Raw genomic sequence first — 11703 nt, forward strand, 5'->3', positions numbered from 1 at the left:
TAACTTACTATTTTATACCCAGGTTCTTTTTTTTTTTTTTTTTTTTTGAGACGGAGTCTGGCTGTGTCGCCCAGGCTGGAGTGCAGTGGCGCGATCTCGGCTCACTGCAAGCTCCGCCTCCTGGGTTCACGCCATTCTCCTGCCTCAGCCTCCGAGTAGCTGGGACTACAGGCGCCCGCCACCACGCCCGGCTAATTTTTTGTATTTTTAGTAGATACGGGGTTTCACCGTGTTAGCCAAGATGGTCTCGATCTCCTGATCTCGTGATCCACCCGCCTCGGCCTCCCAAATCCCGCCCTCCCTGCTGGGATTACAGGCTTGAGCCACCGCGCCTGGCCTAACATTCTTAAAAAAGAAAAAAAGAAAAGACTTAAGGGGCTGTATTATGTCTTCAGGGAAAAGCTAATACAATTACTTGAAAAAATCAAGGAAAGCCAGAGTTCTAGAGTTTTATATATTTAACATCAGATGTTTGATGTTTAAAATGCTGGCCTGAAGTTTGAGCTGAGGATCAAATTGTCTGCTTAGAAACAACTGAGTTTCTCAGCTATGGCAAACCTGGGAAATGTGTAAAGAGGGGGATATAATTAATTCACTGGGAAAAAATGCAGAAAGAAACAACCTTTGCTCAGAAAAGATGCACAAACAGCAAGAAATTTTAGTTAAGTAAATGATTTTAAATTATAATTGCAGAAAGTAGTGATATATTTCTGAAAGGCTATGGTAGACATCATGAAGGATTCTGATACCTTAACTCTTAGTCCATCTTTGGTGCAAGATGATCTTAAAGGTTTAGAAGAAATATTCCAGCTCTGGGGAATGTATTTCTTGTATGTTTTCTTATAGTTGTTTATTAATTTTCATTGGTGAATATTTTTCAAGAGTTTAATTTAGGTATGTCTCAGAAAGAAATGTAAGGGATGAAAATGGAAACTATGGTTTTCTTCCTATAGTGTAAAAGATACATTCATTTTTTCATTTTACAAGTGATGAACAAGTTTGTACACTGTACACTGGAGTAACATCAGGATTTGAGAGCAGAGAGGTGCATGACTTGGTCCCTGCCTTCTCAGACCCTGTAGTCAAATCAGGGAAAGATATATGGAAATAAAGAGTTTTAGCAGAGTGTTAGGATGGAGGAATGCCAGGAAAAGAAAAATCACCCAGTTGGTGGGTGGGATTGGGGTGTCACTAAATCAGCTATAGTCCAGCAAATACCTCTTAGAGGAGATGGCTATTGAGCTGAGCCATAAAGGTCACCAGGAAGTTTGTCATGTCATTAGGGGAAGCAAGGGAAGACTGCTGCAGGGAAAGGGACTAGCATAAGGAAATTCAAAGAGGTAGAGAGAGCAGTGCATGGTGCCTTGAGAACTTCAAGTCTGCTCAGGACCAGAGACGGGGCTGTGAGTGCCAGTGCATATGGGGACCTGGCAAATGCTAGGCTGGAAAAACACCCAGGAGAGAGATCGTGAAAAGCCTTCTACACCAGGCTAAGAAGCATAACCTTTATTCTGAAGGCAAAGGGTAGCCACCAAAGGATTTTAAGTACCAGGGTGATATGATGAGATGTGTGCTTTAGAAAAATCATTCTGGCAGCTATTATACATTCTAAATGAAGATAAAACATCTCCTTAAGACCCCTGAAGTGTTCCAGCTAGTTCCTGAAGAAGGGATGTCTATAATTCTCACCATTTATCCTCTTAACATACCACAGAAACATTATCCCACCTGAATTCTGGCTACCTAGACTCAACCATGTCCTGGAGAAATAGGGTTGGGGTAGTTGTTACATTTTTCCTAATAACCCTGGACATCAGGCACACCCAAATAGGCCACTATAAAGGAAACCCAGCCTTTCCATATTGATGGGATGTTTTTGTCAGCTGCCACAAGCAAGGCAGGGATGTTCTACACACTTTTTAAGGGGTGAGATGCCATTTTCCCTCATGTAGATACTCTATGGGAGAAACATGCAAGAGAAAAAAGAAACCTTCATGTTGAGCTTTCTTTCTGCTGACAATCAGATCATGCAACAATATCCTATTTGCATGAAAATGTAGCCACCTTACAACAGGAGCTATACATTCATAAGCATACTTTTGAATGGACCATTTGGAAAACTTTCAAGGCACAACCGAATTTACTCAATATCAAAAGATACAACTATAAATGGCCTGATTTTTGAGTCTAGGTACATTTTGGGATTAAACACTATTCCTCAACACTGGAAGAAGAGAAAAGTAAAGTTTAAAGAGAGGTTATGGCCCAAAACTATGGAGTCTCAATACAAAATTGCAAATGAAAATGATCTTGAAGTCACTGTGGCTTCCAGCATGGCTCCTAGAAAAACAAGGGGGTCCGCAACCTTACACGTTCATTTGCCCTGGCAGTCGAAAGTTCATCTCCTTAATTAGGAGTTTTGCTTCTGTGACATAAAGAACCCTCTAACAGACAACCCATTTTATTTTTACCTGATGGCCCACTGACACAGGAAGTACTGATCAGTTGTGATGTAAATCTTAGGAGCTGCTTTGGGTTTTGTTGTCTCACTCTGAGTAGGTTTAGGGGAACAGCAGTCCTGAGAGGACAGAAGGAGTTAGTAGAGAGAGAAAAAAATGGGAGCAAGGCTTTGACCTGCCGGAGAGGAGCCCCTGCTGACACGGTCAGTCTGACCCATTGAATGGCCTGAATACGATAAATGCCGCTTTATCCTGCCTTGAAAGGCACGAGATAGCACAGTCTAAATGCCTGGGCATGCTTAAATAGGCGACTCGGGATGTTTGAGTTGAGCGTGTTTGAAATCTGAGCTCTCTGACAGCCTGGGAGCTGCCACAGGTCACCTGCCTTGCTCCGTAGGGACAGGCCCAGGTCTCACAAGAAATTGTCCGTAGACGAATTGTAGTACAAATTCCTTTCTTTGTTGGTTGGCCTCTTTCACTAGACCATGGCCTATAAAATTTTGTAAAAACAATTCTTAAATATTATTTGAAAGGGCAAATGGCCCACGCTGAAAGGTTTGACAGTTTGACATATAGTGCATGGTTTTGATAGCTCGGAAACTGAAAAGTGTGGCCAAGATTCTCCCCCTGCTCGTTAGAAACCTGGTGTTTTTTAAATAGTGTCTTGTTGCTGTACAGAGTTCCTCCGCTCCTTGAAATCTGACAGGCAATGAGTCTGCTCCAGTGATCTTAAATCCTTTTAGACTAATTTGTGAGAGAGTAGCAAAGTACTGTAGCTAGCACCTTTGAGTCCAGCATCCAAGAGGCACAGAACCAGGTACTGCCAATTAAGGAGCCATTCGGGTAATCATATCAAAGCAGATTGCTTTAGAGTCTTCTGATAATGCCCGAGCCTGTGCCTAGAGAGAGAGGAGCCCAGAGTTTCACTTCACTGAGGGGGAAAAAAGAGATTGGAGTGGCCCGGTCTCATCAGAGCCCAGGAAGTTGCAGGGAGTGGATTTCTGCATTAGAATGTTGCATATGTGCGGCCTGTGTGTGCGCAGCCCCGGCGGCTGCCTCTGCATAGCCAAAGGCCATTTTCAGGAGCCTCTGGCCCCTCAGTCACTGGCCTGCTAGTTAATTGCCACACGGACTTCATGACACATGGGCAGATAATATGACATTTTCAGTTTCTGTCACTAGCAAACGCCACAACGTTGCTTGCACTAGTTGCTAAGAAGCTGTCAGAAACCATTAGCGGTTGGCTAAAGTCGCCCTATGGCATTTCCTCATAGCATCAGCAAAACGAGCATAAATCACCCACTGGAGCCTACTGCTATCCTAATGAGGCTGTAAGCTTGTTTATGGACTAGCATCATTTTTATGATTATTTCCACCTTTTCAGTTTGCCTTCATTTGGCGGCAGGAGAAGTCAGCTCCAGGAATGAAGTCACTGCTGACATTTTACAAATGTGGTTCAGAGCTGCTGCCTGCTGCCGTGTGGTCGGCCGGCGGTTCTCCAAGTTTGTTTAGTGATCTCAAAAATAAAAAAGGAAAGAAATTCTCGAGAGACCACAATGAGGTGACTGTATCAAATTGCGAAGTGAATGGAAATGCTAAAGGTACAATTGACCATTTAGACTTTCCTCTGAGGTTGAGACATTTCCAGATCAATTTTCAATTTTAGAAAGTGGAAGAGGTTAAACAATTTATTAAAATCTATGAAAGTGTTTGCTTTTAGAATAGTCTGTTTTATTATGCTCTTCTCCTTCCCCATCTTCTCCATTTCCCTAACTTGTGTCGGAAAGGAGCAGGGTTTATTGTTTTAGGCTTTTCTGAACATGCACCAGTATTTACACTGGATTGAAAGCATTTGCTTCCAATGAAAATCTTGTCTTAGATTACAACCCAGCAGTGTAATTTCCCTCCCAGATGGGAGTAAAGTAGCTGTATTTGCCTAAAAACAGTAGGAAGAACAAACTGTGCATTAAGCCAAGGCTGTTTTTGGCTTGAGCTAATGATGTAATAGAAACCTTTTATTCAGGAGAGGTCACTGCCAGGGACTGAAGGGGGTGATCTGGCTCCTGCTTGAAAGGTTTCTCCATTGTATCTACATAAGTCTTCACTTAAAAAATTCTGTTCCTAATGCTTCTGCTTTCATACAGCAGAAATAAACAGGAAAGGTTCTGGTGAGTGTTACACATGGAATGCAGAAAGCCTTCCTCTCCTAATGGAGTATATAATTCAGGTGCCCTCAAGGCACGCTTTCAGGAATTCTTTTGCCTGAGGTAATGGGAAGCTAAGGTTGCTTTAAGGCCTTGATTATCTATTGATGCACAAAGCTGGAAAAAAGTCATCTCTGCTGGATTATAGTAGATATTTCCATAAATTATCAATGAATTCTCTTCTAGGCAGGCACTAGGCATTGCTTGCTAAATTAATCTGAAGGGGTTTGAGGTGGATAAAAAGGCTGATTTTTTTAAAGGTGGAAAATAATCATGGGGAGGTGGTGAAAACAGTATTGTTAGGTTATAAGCTCTTCATTTTTAATCAATGATCAAGTCGTATATGTCCTTTCCTTGGTTACCTTTTGCATATTGAAAGTGGATTAGCCCATCGAAAATTTAAATGCTGTTGAGTTGTTTTCTTTTCTCATGTTTCTTTAATGAATTGTTATTTTATATGGTGAATTGCTTCTCTGAATAAAAAGCCTGTTTAAATACTGGACTTTCAAAGAATTTATTAGGCAAATCCAAGGGGACTTCTCATAAAATACTTGGTTATGCAAATAAAGAGTTTGGTTGCGTGGAAGGAGTGCTGATGTACAGATGCCGGGGTCTGGCACAGCACAGACCCCAGTAGTTCCACAGGGTACATGACCTTGACCCAGTCAGGGAACACAGCATTTTCTTCACTGATACAGTGATGGCTTTGGAGTGGTGGGTTTTCATGATCTTTTCCAAGTGAACACAAGCTATGATTCTCTGAAACTTTTAACAAAATAGATGGGTTTTAAATATAATAAAATTATGGATTTGTAATGAATAAAAATTTAGAATCAGAAAAGTTTTGCAGAAGTTTTGCATTTATAGCATATTCTGTAACAATAGTAGAAATGTTGGAATTAGTCTGTTCCTCACCCAACAAGCTTTCTAAACTTCATCTCAGTACCAATTAAGGCAATTGAAAAAAAAAATATTGAGGGACACTTTTCTTTTTTTTCACAGGAGAGAGATGGGTCTGCTGAGGGAGCTGTTAAGAACAGTTGATTAGTTGCAACATACCTACTATAGATTAGACAGAAATAACTAAAATTGAACTAGAGAATTATTTTTTTATGTAGGAACTAGTAACAGAAATGAGAAATACAGAAATTCGTGAAGCCATGGAAATGAACCTGAGGCCTATGTGCAGGAAACTTGTCTTACCAAAGTATCAGGTTCTTTGGGTCATGTAGATGGCTCTCCAGTGACTTATTTAACCCAGTGAATGTGCTCTTGGGTGTATTTTTTTTACCTCGTTTCTAAGCCTGGCCGCTATAGCTCTTCCTTTTGGGCCCAGATCAACCTGTCGGTTTCTAAGAGAACGGTTGACTGAGCTAAGCTACTTTTTAGTGTAATGGGTCTTGTCCTTTGTTGTTTTCCTTTTTGACTTTGAAGCCAAGGCAAAAAAATACCTACTTTCCATTTGTACCTTGTAACTTTCTTTGAACAGTTATACGGGTTAAATTTTTATTTTTTCTTATTAAACATGGCATTATAAAAGAGAAATACTATGTTTTTTAATTTCATTAGTCACAGAGCCAAAATGTTTTCTAGAAGAAAAAGTGTAAATGTTATAATAAAAATCAATAGAAAAATAGGATCCAATATAGAGGAATATGTTAGCAGGTGATTTTTCAGTGTGAAAAATTTAAACCTAGCACGAATTTTAGAAACTGCCTGAATTATTAGTGTAATACAATTCCAATTTACTGTTAATTTAGCATTACCTTATTTTATTTACACAGTAATTGTTTTTTAATTAAGAAACTATGTTGGGGTTTTTCCCTTACTAAACTTGATGCTTTCTCTCTATTACAAGAAAAATTGTATTTTATTTGAAGCATTCCTATGTCAAACTGCTTATATGATGGATTACCTACATTTCCCCATCCTAGTTTAACTAGTCTTAAGATAGATCACTTGTGGAAATAGTTGATATCTTAAATGAATCTTCTCACAAGTCAATGTCAATGACTGTGGGATTTGAATTCCCAGGCAGCCATAGCGCCACTGCTAATGACTGCCACCATATTTAACTCCCCAGTAGGAGTTACACTTAACCTGTCTCAGCTATACATATTGGAATAATTACCATAGCAACAAAGTCACAAGGGGATTGGATATTTCCCTCCGTTCCCTTTGACTTTTGGCAATGTTCTTTGGAAGACGTTCTTTAGACCTGACTACTCTTGAGCCTAGGCCTTGTTCTTTCTCTTTGTTTTGGAAAACAAAACACAACAAAAAAACAGTACCAAAGAAACTATTAATCATTTAAATTTGCTCTTTTGGTTTTGTTTATATCCAAAGGCATTCTATTTGAATAAAACATGTCAAGGTAGTATCAGTCAAAATTTGATTCACTATGTTTGCAGGTGATGGCTTGGACAACAGTGTAGCTTCCCCCAGCACAGGTGACGATGATGACCCTGATAAGGACAAAAAGCGTCACAAAAAGCGTGGCATCTTTCCCAAAGTAGCCACAAATATCATGAGGGCGTGGCTGTTCCAGCATCTAACAGTAAGTGGATTCTAAATGACATATGTAAACTAAATATGGACAATGAACCAGTTTTTATAGAAAAAAATGAGAAAAAAGTGATCCCTCTGGACTTGAAATATTTGATAAATAACTGTGTTCCCACAGTTTTTGCAAAAATGTTAGCACTTATTTCTTAGATACATACCCCAAATGAGAAATTTTATTTAAAATTAACGATTGCAATTTTGTTAACTTTCAAAAGTTAAAAGGTTTAGGTGTTCATGTGCACTTGTGATTTTAAGAATGTATATTCATGATGTTACTTTTCTAAATGTGACCCTTAAGTGCCCAGAACCATCTCCTACTAAGAAGAAAATAAGACAAACTCTAAAGAGAGACTTAATATCTTCTGATGCTTTAGTGGACCTTTATAACAAATGGTCCACAAAAATTCAAATCATGTTGCAATGGCAAGATGATCACATAATTTGCTTTTAAATGGTTTGAATGCACTGGCTTCCATTACAAAACATTCATGTAAGTCAGAGCTCCACAGTGAAAGTTGTCCCTGTATTTAGAACTGTAAAGGAAAACAGCAATATAGAGTCAGCTCTTCCTGTGTAGTCCCTTGTGACTTTTCAAGCAGAGTAACAGTTTATATTGTCTGTGCAAGTATTGCTGTTTTCACTGCAGGAATTCTCCTGGAGATGTGAGAAACTGGAGATTTGGGGCTTTATGCCACTGGGGGATTTGTTTTGTTTGGTTATTGTTCTGAATGAATTTCATGTTCAAAATATTTATAAGAATAATATTTTGGTGGATATTTTTGCAAGTGCATACTGATTTAAAGAAGAAGACACAATGAAGATTTGTGGATAAAATAATATTTTAAAAATCAGCAAAATTGTTGACCAGGGGAATTTCAATATTAGAGACAAGGAATGAATTTAGACAGGTTGTAGCAAAGTTACATAGATGGATAAATGTTAAAAACTCTTGAGGGTTTTTTTAAATATCAGGAGAAAATATTTTATGATACTATTTTTGTCTTAGCTTGCTTTTCCTAAAGTCATTTTTTCCTTAAATATTAAAGTTAATCCTGCATTGTCATAAACACGTGCAGAGCCTATTTACCTTCATACCCAGGCCCACTTTCAAAGCCATGTTCCTCAGTGAGTTTTACGGGTACAGAGAGACAAACTCCGGGGATGTCTGAAGGTCGTGTTGGTTATGCTCCTCTGGATAGAGGCTGTGCCTCTAATAATACTCAAGGGTATGAAATAATCCAGATTTTCCAGCGTCAGTGAATAAGATGAAAACTGAGAGCAGCAGGAATAGCTAAAAAAATAAAATTAAATTAAATTAAAAAAAAGTTTCCTCCCTTCTCTTCTTCCCATCATAATCCCAAACAGTAACTAGATTACACTACAGTTTTTGAGTAAACTTTAGGGCTTGGCTATGCTGGAAATTAGTTGAAGATTTAGTTTGTTCAAGCTGTTTTGATTTTAATATCATATTAGGTTTACCTAAAATCTGATTCAGGCACCATTACTTATCTGACACCTGTTGCATGTGTGTAGGTATTTCAAGATCTGACTCCTGTAAGTTCCCCACTGAGGATTATCAATCACTAATGAGCTGGGGGGAAAGAGGACTCAGGTCTTGAGGGCATATCTTGAAAAACGAATGAATGACATTTAGATAAGAAGTGGCAGTTGGTCAAAGGTGTAGTACAATGATGCTGATGCAATGATGCTGATATTTTATTTCCAGAGCTAACCAGCTAACTTGCTCTGTGGAATGAGTTGGTGTGGTGGGCAAAATCAGGTTGACCCTGAAGTCACAACCAAACAATTTCTATTTCCTAGACTAACAGAAACAATGAATATATTTCTTCAGCCCCCATCTCAATCTGCAAAGGAGTTTTGGCTTTACTTGAAGCTGAGGTGCCCCTGAATAAAATATAATCAAATATTGGTTCAGACAGAATCAGGAGAGAGAGGAACAAGTTATTTTATGCAGCCACTAGTTTTCCTGTTTTTTCTAGGTTGTACCCTTGTGAAGACCCTTGCAGAGAGCTACATTATCTTCTTGAAACAAACAAACAAACAAAAAACCAAAATAAACTTTCTAACAGCCCACATGATTTTACATGCATTGCATTGCTTATATGGACTATGTGTTTGTTACTGGGGCAATTGTAATGGAAATTATTCATGAACTATCTGCTTTCTTGAGGCCTGAATAATAGTCTTCAGTTTTGAGGTCTTTGCTGGCCTGTGCCACTGCCCTGGAAGGGGAAGCCCATTCATCCATGTTTCCCCAGCATTCTGTGAATGTTTACAGGTGTTACCTTGTGGTTTCCATTGGGTATTTCTACCCCCATTACCCACTCCAATGCCATCTGCTCATACAGAAATATTGATTAATGACAACCCTCATTAAATAGCTAATTGTTCTTATAACATCATCTGAAGAGCAAAGTTAGGAGATATATTTAAATTTTTCATCTTTCCTTCCCCCAGTGAAAAAGATTCCTTCCCTCTTCTCTAATTGCAAGAGCAAATAGACCTCCAGTTACAAGGAACACCCATTACTCTTGTTTTGTAATCCTTCTTGAAGGAATGCATAGACTGCTTAGTAATATTTATAGTAAGGAGCTAATTTTAATAGATTCTATTTTTAAAACCTATAGAATCTAAACAGAGTTTTGTTGTTGTTTGTCTAAATGTAAGTAACCACTGACATCTCAGTACTAATTCTTTAGTGACTTTATTTCAAGTTCTGAGAGGTCTTCAGGGATGCACAATTCATTAGGAAGACTGTACAAATTTTAAATGGTCACATCATTGCTATATGATTAATGCAACTTATCTAGGAAATCCTTTCTGAAATCTTGCTAGATATAAAAAAGCCACTGAAATTCTGGCTAATTGAAACAATAGTAATACCAATTTATTAGTAAATTGTAAATTGATCTTTTTTTAAATGTCCAAAGACATATTCGAAAACCTCCCACACCTTTTAAAAGTAAATTGCTATTTCTTTTTAAAATAAATGGATCAATTCTTTCACTGGGTTTATTCAGCGAAAAAAATCTGCCCTTGAAAGGGCTTTAAAGCATTTCTGTGTTAGAAAAGTAGAATAGGCCCTGAATTAAAAAACAAAACACCACAAAACAAAAACCAACTTTCTGGATTTGTACCCCAGCTACATGAGAAGAAAAATGTGGCAGTCTGTAGTTATCCACAGGTAGATTTAATCAGTAGCACATTTTACTATTCCAAAGAGAGAACTAAAGCCTCATTCTTGGGCTCACAGTCTCTAGCAAGCTAAACTGGACATACTTATTTATAATGAAAACAATAAAAGAAAAAGGAAACGAGGTTTAAACTTTGGTGATTATGGGGTAAGAGGAAATTTCAGTGAGGTAAATTCCCAGCTTAGACTTAGTTGAGCGTTTCGCCAGTTGATAAATAGAGAGGGTCTCTTAAAAGAAACTATTCCCTGGAATTGAAAAGAATGACTGACAGGATTTAAATAATAAGAGACAATTAGAAAGAAAATAAAGGCATTTATTAATAGAAATACTTACATTTGCCTGAAGATAAATTATTGCAAACAATTAAAACGTGCTTAATATTTGCATATGAGTCACTGTATATTCACAATCAGTTCAGGGGCATATGTCATATCAAGGTTTCTTTTTCCTTCTTGAAGGCATTATTCCAACTGTAAACATAGTCTGTGACATCATAGTGCTTAAGCTGGATGTGTTTTGCATATTATCAGTTCTTTTGCTACATAGTGTTACAAAGATATGTGTCCAAAGGTTTAGCAAAAATGAAGAAAAAGAATACATACCACGTTTAAGGTAAAAATCAAGGGTCTCTTTTCTTTTTTGTTTTCCTACCCTATCATATTACAGTCTAAAGTATAATCTAAATAGAAAAGCGGTTAATGTGGTTCTCATTTAAAATATGCAGTGACTGTATTTTCCTGCATGGAGCTCCTGTGCTTCCAGGAATACTGAAAGTTAGGGAGAAGGGAGGTAGTTAGAAAGCATACCTACAGATTCAGGTGAAGCAAGCATTCACGGATCAATATATCCGGCATTGACCAGTCAGGGTGGTGATCCTGACGGTGAACTGATTTTCATCCACACTCTCTCCTACTCCCCATCCATTCACTATCCTGAGGATTCCATCTGGTTAAGCCTTACTATAGAGACAAACTTTGCTTCTAAGTTAGACACACTTATGTACCAAGTGTTTTTCTTTCTTTCTTTTCTTTTCTTTTCTTTTCTTTCTTTCTTTCTTTCTTTCTTTCTTTCTTTCTTTCTTTCTTTCTTTCTTTCTTTCTTTCCTTCCTTCCTTCCTTCTTTCTTTCTTTCCTTCTTTTTCTTTCTTTCTTTCTCTCTTTCCTTCTTTCCTTCCTTCCTGCCTCCCTTCCCTTCCCTTCCCCTTCCCTCCTTCCCTCCTTCCTTTCCTTTCCTTTCCTTTCCTTTCCTTTCCTTTCCTTT

The 11703-nt window shown here is 38.2% G+C and overlaps 1 protein-coding gene across 7 annotated transcripts in view; it reads left to right on the plus strand.

Moving 5' to 3' along the window:
• The window catches only part of MEIS1 (Meis homeobox 1), a 140503-nt gene that overhangs the window by 71107 nt on the left and 57693 nt on the right, over nucleotides 1-11703 (plus strand). For 6 of the 7 annotated variants that reach the window (XM_023224054.2, XM_023224051.2, XM_023224056.2 and 3 more), the window contains one exon: nucleotides 7075-7220. The exons of the other annotated variant lie outside the window; for it this stretch is intronic. In XM_023224054.2, coding sequence (XP_023079822.1) covers nucleotides 7075-7220 — 146 coding nt within the window. The remainder of the gene's footprint in view (nucleotides 1-7074; nucleotides 7221-11703) is intronic. 7 annotated transcript variants of the gene reach the window in all.

The sequence above is a fragment of the Piliocolobus tephrosceles genome, chromosome 15, assembly GCF_002776525.5.
Source record: "Piliocolobus tephrosceles isolate RC106 chromosome 15, ASM277652v3, whole genome shotgun sequence".
NCBI classification, from domain to species: Eukaryota; Metazoa; Chordata; class Mammalia; order Primates; family Cercopithecidae; genus Piliocolobus; species Piliocolobus tephrosceles.